We start from the raw sequence: 15,671 nt of genomic DNA, 5'->3' as shown, positions 1-15,671 counted from the left end.
TATAATATTCGATACATTTAAATAACGTTTAAAAACGATATATTTAAATTTTTTAATATATTTCATATATATTCCAAATAGTGTTTCCAAATAATTATTATTAAAGTATTTGATTCTCACATAGACATTTGACATCGAATAAGTATTTTTGTACAGCTGCAGACGCAATGGATATTGTTCCTTTATGTTGATATTCCCTGATACATTATAACTTTGGTAGGTTGTAATAATGATATTTGCATTTTGTTTTCATTCATTCGCTGCAGCTTTGAACAGAATCATTCTTGTTCCTTTCCGTTTGGTTGGGAAGTTTTTCGATGCGCGATAGACGTTGTTTTCACAAGTATTTTTGTAAGCGTGTATATGTTACAGTCAATGTGTAAAATATGATTCACTCAGGCAGTTTATTAAATATCTAAATATTTCAGTCATTTTACAAATTGATTGAATAATCCATTCATTTAATTAACCGACTGACTAAAAATGATAAAGACGACCAAAAGAGCTTAAACACATCACAATATATTAATTATGCTAAGAAAAGAAGCCAAACAATACAGAACTGTACTTGGTGATGATATTAAACATAAACAAATATTTGGAATTCGTTATCATATTAATAAAGATGGACATATTTTTCAGTTAATTTGTAAAATAAACTGAATATTTAGGCGTTTAATACATTTCCTTAGTGAAATCTGTTTACATTTTGAATGTAAACATATACACACGGTAAAATAAGCAATGTGCAGATGAAATATTTACTTTGTGTTGCAAGTCAAAATAGTGTACACGAAGATCGCACAATTACCAAGCAAGTGACTTATCAAAACTGCATTACCATTACCGATGCTCCCCACAAATATACCTACATTTCAAAAACTGTATTTCATTTTTGTTGATCAGTGTGACCATATGTCCTTCTACTTTCAATAAAAATGCGCTTACGAATGGCGAGCACAAGTCGCGAACAAGTCTAGATTTCTGCTATATCATCCGGGTACTCACTGGGAAAATACAGTAATGCACAGGTAACAACTACTCCCGCGGAATTGCTCTAGATCAGTGCTCTTTTGTACGTTGAAATACTATATATTGTGAATGCCAAAATGATGTATCAGGGATCAAGTAGAAGATACATTGACCGTTGCACTGGGAGTTTATTCAACAGACCGTGAAAATAACACTGCTGTATCTTATTATTTATTTTAGATGACACAGTCAAAGCTCACTTCTCCTGGCGGCCATTATCGAACGGCCAGCTAAAACACAACCCCGCGCTTACGTCTACAGGTCTCTTCCTGTAGTACGGTAATTAGTATTCTCTCCCTCAATTGTATCCTCAATGATATAACCCACCCTCATTAATTACATGCTGCTCTTTTCCAGCCTCACGGCTATGGAGCTGTGATAAAAAGGGTCCAAGTCATCATAAAGTAATTAGGGTCCAATAAAAACAATGCGCCGCCAAACCTCATACATATTATCACTGAAAGTCGTACTACAGACGGTTAATGTCAACTCACAATAAAAGCATTTCAATTGCAATAACATCCCAGACCATGTATTCTCTTAACACCATCGGATTTAGAAGCAATGGTCGTATAAAACAAAACACATCTATTTGATCACAACAGTATTCATGTTATTCCCACAAAATCACATAAAGAAAGGAGACATTAGGAAATACATGTGTATTATCATTTTTCGTCAGGATAACAAAATTTTCTCTCCTTGTTACCACCTCCAGGTTCAGCTTAAGACGGGTCCTCCTTTGGTCAAAAGTTTGTTCCCCCTCTAATGAGTGTGTCACGCGTTGCACACGAGTGGCGGACGGGGTGCACACCCGTGTGCAACGCGTTGCACACGGGTATCACACGCGTGACCAACCCGATGCACACTGGTTGCGTAACGCGTTGCCCATGCGTGTAAGGGGAATGAACTTCTAGGCAGTAGTGTACTGTCAAGTCGGAAATTGTACGATAAGCATAGCTATTCTGATTAAATATTTCAAATGCCGCTGCAGAGTTGTAGATGAACATCTAGTTACCATTGTCAATCCAGTAACCAAGATAGTTGACTGTCAAATCAGATTTGACAAATTCGTCCTTATGCCCATACCACGTCTGAAGTATTTCTCCCCAGCTGACAAAGGCCTGAATTAAAAAAATATATATAGTCATTTACGATAACAAAGAATTCTTTGATTAAGTGTTGCCATCCAGAGTTTTCGGCGTTATGCAATTTGATTTAGTCCGCCTCCGCGTTTAAGGTTTAAGGTTTTATTTATGAAATGATAGGTACATGATACTTACTTTGTTGATTCCTTGGTTACCACAGAACATAATGTAACTTGTCTCAAAATCTCTCGGCACAGTGTTGACACCTCCTATGACACCCCAGAATAAGTTGTTGATGCCCTTTCCGTTGTTCTGGTGATATATTGATGACGCCATGAACTCACTTGCTGGAGTTATTATCAATGTGTTCGCCGTCTTAGCTCTGTCAAACAAGGCTAGTGGACCACTTCCATGACCAAATTCAACATCAAAGGTGTGTGTGCCCCATCTGAAATTTGCTCGCAAATTGATCATTTTATTACGTATGAATGTTACTTCGAATGAGAGTCATATCCTGTTATGGTACTTCAAAATATTGTTGTTTTTTGTTGTTGTGTATATAATTATATTCAGCAATATGTCAGATATCTGGATCAGACAATCAAGTGACAAAAAGCACATCTTAAAATGTTGTGTTAATACAAAAATGGGCCTCCATAAAGTTGGAAAAAATTTTAGACTCAATAAAAAGTTTCGATAAAAAGGCCATCCTCATCAATATGGAGGTTTTCGTGAGACATGACCATGATTATCATTTCAAATCTTCAATTTCAAGAGGCTATAACAGTTGTTGATGAAAAGTTTATGGTGTCATCTACATATATTAGTATGTAAAGCTAATTCATATCTTAAGTGCCCCTGAAATGGTTTGCTGAAATGCCATAGGAGTATGTTTGAGGGTGAAATGAAAGCGATTCCATTCAAAAATACCACAGGGTGTTATGAGAGCCGACTTGTATTTTGTATTTGAATGGAGTGGTTTTGGCCAAAGCGACCAGTACAATCAAAGACACTAAACAATTGGGCATGGCTGTCGCCTACAGCATCAGCGACCTCTTCACAATATGGTAGAGGGAAATGTATGGGCTTGGTGAATGCATTGAGGCGTCTACAATCAACAGCAAAGATGTGAGAGCAATCACGTTTATAAATGGGCGAGTGCCATTGAATAATATTTCCTTCTAATATTTCTTGCACCTGTCTGGAACATTCTTTCCTAATGGCAGCGTTTTTGCCTGTAAAGAGGGAGTATCATGGGTCTGGTGTTGCCTGTTTCTATTTTGTGATTATGTATGTGAGTGTGTCCTAATTCTGACCAATCTGAGGCAAAACGATTTCAGGGGTATTGTTGTGGTGCAAAACACTTCAATAGGTTTCCATAAAACTTCATTTATCCAAAATACCTATTTGTTACATAAGTGCCCCCAAACTCTATCTCCTTTGTCTGTTCAAAGTTTACAGCAAACACTCAGCGTATCCCCCTAATCATATGCCCCCTCCGGGTAGGACCCTTAATCCAAAGCGCTATTTATAAATGTTAATTAACACCTCCGTATGTTGACACAGCTTATGTACTTGGGTCACTGACCTGGCACCACATCACCAACAAGCGGTGTAAAATGCAACGTACATTCCTCAAGTAGATGTGAGTATAATCATGTCAATTTAAAGAAAACTTAACACTGGGCTTTGCTACACATTGTCTTCTATTATATAAAAATGTTTTATTCTGCTATTTTCATTGCTCTGTTTTAAAATCAATTACATCTGTACAGTTATTATCCTTTAGTGAACGGTGAGAAAATTTTCACATTCTTATTATAGGTTCTTAGCTCTCTTTAAAGAAAAAAACCCATCTCAGCCCCTAAAAATGAAAAAAATTTAACATATCTCTACCCTAAAAAACGGGACACCCCCTACCCCCATCCAACCCCCCTCCCTAAATATCAAATGGTCTGCCCCTTATTTGTTATTTTATTTCATGTTTCACTCTACATACAACTTACTAAACTAACGACTTTTGAACTCATTTCTCATGTACTACACTAATGTTCATTAGATACCAGTTATATTACAATGCGCATATTTAACGATTGTAATTGACTCACATGTGATGGTACGATACAGTTTGATATGCACTGCTTGTAATACACACGCTCGCAGTAATCTCTACTCATGTATGATAAAGATCAATTATTATACATAGGGTGCGGTTTAACTTACTGGTTAGCTGCTAGGCTGAGGGTACCAAATTGATTTCCGGCATAGTAGAGGTAACCCAAGGGAACATCAACCTCTTCTAATGCAATTGCTGGAAAGCCCGACACTGTTTCAGAGACTGTTGAAGCTGCTGTGTTGTTGGAGCCGGTGATGAATTTCTACAACATCGCAATTACTGAATATGCATGAGATGTGGGATAACATTGATGAAGCTTTAAACCTGTCTGAACTAATAACCTCCAGAATATAACTCTGATGTCAATATTAACTGTCTCGTACTTGTGCTTGAATACCCATATCCTTCCACGGTTTCATAGAGACAGTCAAATATTTGTCGGAATTCGACTGCCTCTGCAACACATAGATTTTGCAACCAAGTTACGGTTGGACATGACATATATTTCTGGTGGTAAAGGTCTGCAACATGTGGGAATAGGGCTGTTTCTGTCTTTGTATATAACGCAAACAACTTTCTAGTCAGTTACTAATGTGACCTCATAGATCAAACATGAACTGATGATATTTGCACTGCTTGAAAACAGAAATCAAAGCAGCCCAAACACTGTATGACCTATTTTCCCTCCAGGAACATGAATCAGATGATTTAGACTATATCTGTCTATCTCATTTCAAGAATGTGTATCTATATTCAACAGGGTGTTCCTTCTAGGAACACTTTTAATTTTGGACAACGCATGCCCAATGCAGTGGAATTTTACAATGTGCCACTAGTTACTTTACTTTACTTTGCTAATACCATTGTCTGCTCTGGAACGTCTTCACATCTGTGCTATTACAACAAGTGAAGTAGGTGATACAAATGAAGTGTATTTATTATCATGAATATGAGCTGAATACTACTGTTACCGACCTTCCACGTTACTCTTGATAACACCCCAGGGATCATGTATGTCAAATTTGGCAACTTTATATTTAAAATACTTTTGGATTTTGGATAGAAATAGTTATGATGACGTTTCCAGTAGAAAACCTAGTTGCAAATATGAATTTCTTTTAATTTGATTTGTTGACCTTAAATGATCAAGGATTTTCAGTGACTATCTAAACACTGATGTGACGAGCCCGCACAAGAAAGTATTGTTTTGTCCATTTTAAGTCATAAATAATTAAGATTTCTATAAGCAAACCGTATACACCTTATATTTACTTTCAATGCCATCCAAGGAACCCCTACTTCTTTTTAAGTGAGTTGATCATGAGAAATCTTGCAATGATGACAGCAATCAGTTTTGATAATTTATTCAACCTAAGATGAGCTTGCGAGGTAGCATACTGACAGAAACTATTCTCCAATTAAAGGCTCATCCAATGCACATGTGCTTGGAGAAGTGAATGAAGAAATAAATAGTCTCGATATAATGTTGTGTCATACCTGTTTGAACACCACAAACGGTAAGGCTGGATCGTTGTAGGTGAATATGCTTGGATCCGGTGTGTACTGTACAATGCTGGCATCGACCTGACTAGATCCTGCCTGGTACAGGAAGCTGTTGGCCTCCCACTGCCCTATAAAGTCCACACCACTGGACCGACTGTGCTTGATCAGCATCAGCGATCCATCGGCAAAGGTGTACACATCACCATCAGCTCTGAAGAAATAGGGACCGCTCTCCAACCACACATCTCCCTGGACAACGACGTTGAATGAACCGCTGCTGTTGTCCACGTTCACAGCAAAGTCCTGATTTGCTGAAGAAGAAGTCATAATTCCTTTGGAAAATGAGTGAGTGAGTGAGTGAGTGAGCGAGTGAGTGAGTGAGAGAGTGAGAGAAATAACTGAGAATGGTTTTATCCCTTTTATCTATGATTCTTCTTTAAACATTCACATGTAGTGCGCTATATGTTACATTGTTAACGTTTGTGTTTAAATTAAGGCCTTGTATCGGAAACATGTGTCATTTATACCGTTCTGGTCCTGTCATATACAACCTTTGGTGTAAAATGCTGCTCACAATAAGCATTCAAGGACGATTTATGTCATACCACGTCACATCCGTTGGTCTAGCAAATGAATTTCTGTTTTCCTTCATATGTGAAACAAACATGTACACATTTATAATACATTTAAACTTACCTGTACAGACATTTGCTGCTGTCAGAATAGCAACGATCAGCACCAGCGTCATCATTGTGGAGACTCTGAACAATGTGAACACACGTTGAGTGATATTATATAAGACTTTGAACGATCTTTCAGAAACCTTGAATCATTATCTAACACGGTTATATAGTATCACAACATGACCTTGTGTTATCACTTAATGCCTCGATTCGATTTACCAGTGTGACCTTGTGTGTACATGTAGGTACCGTTGATTACAACATGAATTTATGACATACATAGACGTTTACTCAGCATCTGTAGTATTGGTATTATATTCAGATTAAGCGGCGGTCGGGTAGCCTTGTGGTTAAAGCATTAACTCGTCACGCCAAAGACCCGGGTTCGATTTCCGACATGGGTACAATGTGCAAAGCCCATTTCTGTTATTCCCCGCCGTGATATTGCTGGAATCAACGTAAAAAATCACTCACACACTCACTCACTATATCAAGATTAAAGTAAATAAATGCAGCAAAGAGGGTTTGGGTGATCCTGGACAAGGCATGAGGGTTAGGTTCATCATCAACTTAGGATCCTTCCCCCCTCTACATGCAGCCCAGACAGCGCATAGGAAGCGCTGTCTGGTCGAACACATCCAAAACTTTTCGGAGAATGTGAAGATTCCTCAACACATTTTGCATTACCCAGATTGTCAAAAGGGCTGTATTACTCACAGCAAACCCGGGCACTCCCCCAATGTCAGTCAACAGATTGGGAGGTACCGAACCTGATGCACCGAGAACAATAGGAAGTCGGACAACTTGGTACTTTGGATGCAAGTGTGATATTTCGAAAGCGAGGTCCGCCTAATTGCCATGTTTTTCCTGACTCTTGTCAATCACATTAGTGCCAATTAAACAGAGAATTTAATGACATAAATGATTTCTTTGGATTTATCAAAAAGGACAATATTAGATTTGTTGGCCTGGGTAGGTCTGAGGCTGTATTCGGGCTGATCCAAAATATTGTTGTAGTTATCTTTTACCATGACGCCCTCTACATATTCAGGGTCGTACCATGGGTTGGATGGACCTCTGTGATACTACAAGCATGACAAGACGGTAATAAAATGTTCGAGCCACTCCATTATGTCGCTTAAGTTACTGTGTTTGTGTCAAAGCTGGGTATCTTCTGACAATGTGTCTAATTAAATACTTTGCACAATCTACATTTCTCAATTACATTTCAATGCAAACTCACACATTGACGATTTCAAGTGGGAAGTGACAGGTCCTGAACAGGCCAGTCGACTTCATCCAAGCAAAGGACTCTGTGGGGTTGCTGATCTTCTCAACACACTGCATATTAACCTGATGTTTCAGTCATATCTCAGTGGGACAAGTGTGAAGTCAGTAACATTGCCCGAGGATACAACACAGTGAGGTGCATGATATGGTCTCTTGAAATGGAAGATTTGAAATGACTATTAATAAATATGTGTTTCAGACATATTACTTAACATGCTCTTGTCTCGATGTTAAAGGCAGGATTTGCTCATGAAATAAAAAATGAATGGATGAGAATGACTGTATTGCGGTCGTTACTATTTATGGAGGATGATAATTTTTTTCGAGCCGATGGAGGCTTACTTTTTAATTTATACAGAATTATCAGCTGTGTATTTGAGACGGTGTGTTTGTTATGTGTTATGGAAATACCCATGCATCATTAGCATTTACCCAGGACGTAGCTGTTGACTGAGTGAGAAGTATTGTTAGAAGAACATTGTGTCAAAAAAACAGTGTCATGTCAGGAATACATGGGTTATCATTCGCCGGAGCCTTGACAGATATAGACCTTCCAAGGGCAGATATTGACGATGATACATGTCTAGCATTATCAAAAGTGTTCGTGCTATTGAACCAGACAGTAAAACCGTATCATATCCTTTACAATAGAAATATAAAGTGTGTCCAGTCAATATGTATTGCTGTGGTTCGTTGATCTAACGGCTGTTAAAGGCACTCGTCACGTCCATCGTCGTGTGCAGTACCAGCTCATCGTCATTCTGGGCCTCAGCAAAGCTTTCAAACAGTTTTATAGTAGACATGTGGAAGACGACAAAAACTATGTTCGACGCAATTCCCTGTTTTGCCCAGAGATATGTTTCCCTGTTTCTTCAGGGGAAGTCTTTTTTGTCGTTTTTCATTTATGATTATGGAAAAAGTTGATTTTACCATTGTTAAGAAATGGGAGTGAGGTCTGTACCGTTTCGTTGATTTTCAGGTGTGTCAAGGATACTGAAATCATCAGATTTCTTCGGAATATGGATGTTGTTGCTTTTCTTTACTATTTGTAATTTAAATGTATCCTAGGTGTATTCCTGTCATTAGTCCGGGTTATGTAAGGTCCCCTATAAGCTATTTGTGTCCTATGGAGGTGTGGCCAGGTGTGGTCAGGTAACTTGCTTCATAGCGAGACATTGTTCCTCAAATATAGAGTGCTTCGTTGCATTAGAAGCAAAAGCACTCCTTTCCTTTTGGCTTGAACCCCATGGGATTAATGAGGGTCCTTGAATGTCTTGGGTACCATGGCTTGGTGACTTGGTGACCCGGCAGTATGTGACATTGCTCATAATATCAATCACTGGTTTAGTCCAGGCCGTCGTGATAAAGCATGAACCCGGGTCTTTGGCATGACGAGCGAACGCTTTAACAACTAGGCTACCCGACCGCCCCTATCTTATTTTGAACCCCACTAGACAGATCACATGCTGTTTACTGATTTGGCAAAACCAATTGAAAGAACAAATTGATACAAATCAAAAGAAAAACTAGACATCAGAAGATAATAACCACACACGTTTGTGTTTACATTCTGATAATTCACACACTGATTCATTCCCAAAGGTTTCAACATATCCAAATCCAAATTATGATGTTTCAAAACATAAATAACATAATTCGAAAGTTTGATCATCTCATTATTTATACACTCTAAACACTATCCAGTTTACATGACACTAAACAATCAAAAACAAACTACATCCAAGTTTAATCTTGGACATGAGCCAATCGACTTGCGGAAAGATATGCCATCACTCAACAGCTAGTGTACAAGACCAGTTTAGAATGAACGTTTATTCAAATTTCTTTCAAAGATTGGAAAGTTACCTTTTCTTTCAGTTATCATTCCATTGAAGGGGCAATCCCTTCGATTTGATGGTTTACCGATTTTGCATCTTATACATGAATCAGTCGAAATACAAATAATTGGTGTTTTTTTGTTGTATTTGGCTTGGAGCTGTTTGGGTTGGTGAGTTTAGTGGTGAAAATGAACGCTACATCAACTTCTACTTCAGTATGTTTACCTGGTATTATACTGTAGTGTGTATCTACAGAGGTATCTACTTCTCTTTATAAGAGGACTGTTGTCACAAGAGACCAAGGAAAATGCAAAGGAACAGTTATTACTGCTACTTTAATTTTGCACAGTTGGTCATAAAATAACCAACAAATTTTAAGTATTTACATTTTATTTTTAGCTCTGGTTGGTCGAACCGTGAATTTAGGAAAAAATATAATGTAGCTTCAAAGCATTGTTTCATTCTACACTGCATGCTTGTTGATTGAAGCTGAGAGTAGCGCGACCACCTTGTCCGAGAGTGCAGGTCAGAGGGGAGGATACTCCATCCACATTGAACCAGAAGGCAACGGATTCTGCCGCTGCCCCTGTGAGGCTGATGAGGATGTCGTCCCCGATGCTGATGTCAGTCACTCTCTGCGGGGACATCGGGACCCACTTGGCCAACTCGCCCTGAACAAGCACCTGCTTCCTGTAATGATAAACCCACATCAGGTATTTGGGTCGTGAATGTAACTGAGAAATATGTAACTACGATCATGTTCTCATAATTGTGATTAGAAATAGTCACAGTTTTTAAATTTATGAAAGGAAAAAAGAAAGAATGCTAAAGAAGGTTTCAATAAATATTCATAATGGCTTCTAGTTCTTGACATAAAATATTTCACGAGTTGAAATTTTTGTTATGATGGAAAACAATCCATGAATCGTCTCTCAATGACTGTGCATTTTGCAAATATAATTAATTTTGCTGATGATTGTTTTCTTTGCTCGTCACCCTGTAGGACCTTGCACTCACTCACTCATTAACAGGTAGCTGTATCAAGCGTCAGGATTAGTTACCTGCCACAGAATTAAATCCATGGTCATAGTCACGGAACTTGATCCAGGCTCTTTGTCCAAAATCAAATATGGCTTGAGACACACACTGAATCTAACAATAGCGTCTATTGGGTCGACAACGTGCATTGGCAACATACTTCACTCAGTTGTACTATACTTCCGGGCAAAAGAAAGTAAACACCACAGTTTCATGGTGGCTGGCAGTTTGCAACCGAGTTCATAACGCCATGGTTCTGACTAATCTGTCATGGGCGTGAGTTTATGCCCTTGTCTGAATGACAATGACAATCTGGTATATCACCGAGGCTGTCCGAGGTCACATGCTTCAAGACTGTCACAATGTTGTGTTTTGGAGCTTGATGTCGTCGGAAATGTTCTTGCCATAAAAAATCCCTTACTTTAATTTCAAGACATTTGTGTATATTTCGGTAGTTTCAACTGAAACCAAAATATCCCCTACTTCTTTGCATGGTATATAACAAGTACAGAACATTTATGCGTGGTATGACAAGCGGCCGCTTGGATATGCCAATGATTAAAGTGTACATTACCAACGTCAATAATGAATTTATTGTGTGATATGTGATATACGTACCCTTGAACCTTAAGGACAGGCGAGAAATAGAACAGACAGAAGTCCACGGTGCTGCAGCCACTCATGGTAATGGGGTCAGCGTCTGTCAGAGGCTGGATCTTGCTGGGGTTGTTGTAAGGGAAGATCATGGAAGTTGGGAACTGAAACAGCAACCACACATTTACACATGAAGATCAACGATGCTCCCTGCCCCTACTTCAGCATAGGCCTTGCGCTGAGAGTGTGGACGAATGTAGAATATTAGTCAGAAGGCAGACAAGTTGTGTTTGGACGACTGCAAGTATTTCATGAAGTCTGACTGAACCTGCTTCGTTTTAGGGTCAAAAGGTTTTTCTTACCGGTTTTAGGTAGATGCACTGACAAAACTTGTTTCTCTTCTTTCTTGATCTGGTTTACAGAACCACCATACAGTGACACCTTGTTCATTCAAAGTAGGTCAAGTTATTCGTTGAGAGTCTTTATAGGCATTTAGAAGTCGGATGTACTCACGACAAGGAGTATTGTGTACAACAACTTCCTTGTCACATACTACCCACAACAAGTTAAAGATTACCCACTTGAAACAAGTCTTCTTAACTTCTTTTGAGTAGTATCCATACACAACGGTATGTGGCCAGATCTTGCCCTTTCATCAGGTGACTGACAGGTGGGAGAACAATCAGATAAAGCCAGTTAGAACGTTATTGACATTCAAAGGTAATGAGTTGATACGTCCCATGCCTTATCAGCACATTACATCTACAATCTAATAACGGTTTCTCCTGGCAACACACTAAAGTCCCCTGTACAGACATTCACAACTGGAGGAAGCAAAAGCTCCAAGAACCATAAACCAATCAATGTTAGAGCCAGGTCATGTTCTTCCACATGCGTGCATGCGTGCATACACGTATGCGTGACTGCTGGTACTAGTTCAGACTAATGTTTGTTTCATAGTCTCAGTTCACTTGGATACCATGCTGTAGAGTTTAACAAGGGTAGACACTTTTGTACTGACACAGAGATCGGGATCGAACCACTGATTTTCCACTCTCTGGGCATTCGCTCTATCCACTACACAAAGGAGGGGGTCACATGTAAACTGAACAGAACACTGTGTTAACTTACTCCTTGGAAGCCAGCTATGCCGGGCGTCATCGTGTAATTACCAGTCAACTCCGCAGCAAGGATGATACCAAACTTGTTCTTCCCTCCAAAATCTGAATATGTTGACCACACTTCTCCGTCTGGTCCCTCAAAGTCTCCCCAGGCCATCTGTCAGGCAAGATCAGGTTTCTTACATATCTTTCAAAAGTGGAGAGTTTGTTCGATATCATTTTCTCCAAAAAAGTGACTAAACCCTTTCCAAATCTCTGCCTGTGTGAACTTACTTTTCGAATTGTATTGTCTATGGCAGTTGCAGGGCGGGATGGTTTCAAAATAAGTCCGTCCGCATTTACAGATCTGTAAAAATATGTAAAACACATGGATTAAAGGTTCTGGGAGTGAATTACTCAACAACTGTTATTGTAATTGATAATCATATTTGTTTTCACTGTTTTTACAACCTGATTTCCCTGGTCAAGATTCTGTAATGCACGTGGAATATTGTTGACTGCTGACAACATTCACAATGACTGTCACTCACTATTGCAGATACACAGACTCCAACACGCACCGTGATATGGAACTCTGTTTATGGCGTTAACCAAACTGAGGTGAGGTGAAATAGGACTTAACGTCGCGTTCAAGAATATTGCACTAATATAGCGTCGTGAATGTGTGTGTGTGTGTGTGTGTGTGTGTGTGTGTGTGTGTGAATACTTCTGGAACATGAGCCTAGGAAGGCAAGTGATCTGCATCACTTAAGGGTTTCCTCTCACATACAGCTGACATGCCGTCATATGACTAAAATACTGTTCAAAGTGGCGTTACAACTGACTGAATCATTCCTTATTTCAAATACGTTCTCGTGTTATTGTTGGCACCTTAAGAATGTGTAGGGTTATACTGTCTACACATTTACATTTAACTATCTGTAAACAATTAGTGGAAACTGAGGTAAATTATATATATACTTCATGATCAAAGACTTGTTCGAGGCGCCGATCATATCACTTATCCCAACAGGTCCAGTGCTCAAAGTAGAGACAACTGCTAGTAGCGCTGGATTGGGCTCTGACGCGTCTGAAACGAAATATGTCACTTGAGTTGTAACATTAGCCGAAGTGAGTTTGTTGAACTGATTTCAGATTTGAAAATATAGACAGCTAAAAAATAACCAACTATTCCTGCTGTATTTGTTGATAACTGACAGGAAATGGAATGCATTTATATTTGTCATAGTCTTTAGAAACACCAAATAAAGAAAACGGAATCTTGTCAGTATTATTATTGTTATTTCTGTAAAACAAGGAAACATCCTACAAAGTAGTTCATGAAAATGTAACACGATTAAGTGTACTCCTACATACTGTATACATAGTGACACTCTTTTGTAAATTACATGCATCAATTTAGCTTTGTGAATAGTTTTAAGCTATTTCGGTGATGAAGTAATCATAATCCTAATTATAATCAAAGCCTTTTTGCCAAATTCTGTCCGGTGATCCTTTGCAACGAAATTGTTGCTGGAAGGCAATTATTCCGTAACTATACCATGGTTGGTCGCAAACGCAATTAGGCAGTACGGAAACTCGTACAGAACAGTACTGTATGAATGAGGTAAGCAGTCGTAAGCACTAGATGTAGATGTAGGTTTGAAAGTGTCCCCTTACTGTATCTGTTGCCAGGTTGAACTGATGTTGTCCAGAAGTTGTCCTTATACGGAGCTAAACCAATGGCCCAAGCCAAGAGTGATGACACGCCAATCTTCCAGTGGTCGTTGCCTGGATGGTAATCTCCGCTTACCCTTGCCTGAGAAAGTGAATAGTTATTCATAACTCCTCTATCAAAGAGCTATGTTGTTGTGAGCAGTAGTGTATTTAGACTCTAAATCTGCTAACAAATGAGGTACAATTACCGTCATATAAATGTACTTCAGAATGGCATTCTGTGACAAAAATGATGCCCAGTTCACTCACTCACTCATATACATGTAGGACGAGGTAATCTTGAAATGACAAAAATGACTTATATATTCAGGAAATTATTTCTCATGGTCTAATGTCAGAAAACAGATCAGCCTTCTTGACACATTTAGCCAAGCATTGTATGTAGCTATGAGCATAATACAAAATATGCTCTAGAAAAAGTGTTCTTATCACACCTTGTTCTTCTCCTGTCACTTTGTTTAATTTATTTTTATTATTTAAATTATAATTTTATTAACCGACATTGTGCACACCCACCTGTGTTACTACGGGTATTTCCAGCGACTGAAGGGCGTGACGGGGGTAGGCCATACAGTACTGGATTGTCAAGCCATTCTTTGCTGCTCCATTACCCATCTCCTTCAACCACTGCTTGGCTAGATGCACGTCAGTGTGAAGCTGGGTCACGTTGTCAAACTGGGTGTCTAGAAAGTCCTTAAACAGAACGTGCTACATTGAAGACATCTTGTATACATATGTAAACAGGAACACACTGATACAGGCGTACTGTAAACACTGTGACTAAAATGAATCTTGGAGTCAGATTTCATTTGGTAAATTTAGGATAAGCTTTTTGAACTCTATGTTACTGCATGAAGTCTTTCTACACAACTTAGGTGTTCTCAGGCAAATGTGAAATAATTGTACAAAAGGATATTTGTACCTGTTCATAGACAAGCAGTCCCCACTGTCGCGCAGAAGACATAAGATCTGTCCAGAATCGCTGAAAATAATGTGATCAGTTGTTCATAGCACCATAATGTAGCAGTAATATATAGTATTCTTGATTAAAGAGTTCTTGTACGAATCCCAGTGTCGATTCAGGGTTAGAATATCTCCCCAGCAGGCTATGATGGCCGTTTGGGACTTGAAGGATTGGTGGTCAGGCCCATTTGGCTTGGTTAATAACCTGTCATTGTACCCCGACGTTCTTGGTCGCTTGTCACAATATCAATGACTGGATTATCTGGTCCATACGCGATTATTTACAAGCAACCTCCATTTAACCGATTATTTCTGAGTGCAGCATTAAACATCAAATTAACAAAACAAGTGCTTACCTCTTCTGTTGGTATTGCTTTTTGTCCATCAATAATGAAATTGTAGTTTCCTCCATTCTGCTTGGCATATGTATTATTGAATGACCTTAGAAAGGAAGTTATAAGATTCAAAACTGCAGCTTCCTAAATGGTGGGAAGGCAAGGATGGCTGCATTGCCGTATTAAGGTGCCGAACAGATTTACCCTGATTAAAGTTCTTGGTTTGCTGTCACCAAAACCGTTATCATTGATTTCAGCGTGGTAAACGTATACGACCTGCATAACTTTGAACTTTCTTCCAACATTAGGCTGTTTTTTTCAGTCATTTGGTCGTAGTTTCTCTACATCATTCGT

General features: G+C 38.9%; 2 protein-coding genes across 2 annotated transcripts in view; both read right to left on the bottom strand.

Moving 5' to 3' along the window:
• Positions 1–6,490, bottom strand: part of LOC139477023 (uncharacterized) — a 28,843-nt gene extending 22,353 nt beyond the window's left edge. The window contains exons 1-5 of the mRNA XM_071259584.1: positions 6,436–6,490; positions 5,734–6,050; positions 4,344–4,498; positions 2,316–2,568; positions 2,051–2,156 (exon numbers count right to left, since the gene is read on the bottom strand). Coding sequence (XP_071115685.1) covers positions 2,051–2,156; positions 2,316–2,568; positions 4,344–4,498; positions 5,734–6,050; positions 6,436–6,490 — 886 coding nt within the window. The remainder of the gene's footprint in view (positions 1–2,050; positions 2,157–2,315; positions 2,569–4,343; positions 4,499–5,733; positions 6,051–6,435) is intronic.
• A 3,482-nt stretch (positions 6,491–9,972) lies between these two features.
• Positions 9,973–15,671, bottom strand: part of LOC139476932 (uncharacterized) — a 16,686-nt gene continuing 10,987 nt past the window's right edge. The window contains exons 10-18 of the mRNA XM_071259492.1: positions 15,339–15,423; positions 14,942–15,001; positions 14,536–14,712; positions 13,963–14,101; positions 13,264–13,372; positions 12,577–12,649; positions 12,314–12,460; positions 11,207–11,346; positions 9,973–10,240 (exon numbers count right to left, since the gene is read on the bottom strand). Of these exons, the coding sequence (XP_071115593.1) occupies positions 10,009–10,240; positions 11,207–11,346; positions 12,314–12,460; positions 12,577–12,649; positions 13,264–13,372; positions 13,963–14,101; positions 14,536–14,712; positions 14,942–15,001; positions 15,339–15,423 (1,162 nt within the window). The 3' untranslated portion in view covers positions 9,973–10,008. The remainder of the gene's footprint in view (positions 10,241–11,206; positions 11,347–12,313; positions 12,461–12,576; positions 12,650–13,263; positions 13,373–13,962; positions 14,102–14,535; positions 14,713–14,941; positions 15,002–15,338; positions 15,424–15,671) is intronic.

Source organism: Haliotis cracherodii, unplaced genomic scaffold, assembly GCF_022045235.1.
Source record: "Haliotis cracherodii isolate W230 unplaced genomic scaffold, xgHalCrac1.p SCAF_30, whole genome shotgun sequence".
NCBI lineage: Eukaryota > Metazoa > Mollusca > Gastropoda > Lepetellida > Haliotidae > Haliotis > Haliotis cracherodii.
The sequence above is the reverse complement of the archived record's forward strand: the minus strand, read 5'-3'. Positions and strand labels throughout refer to the sequence as shown.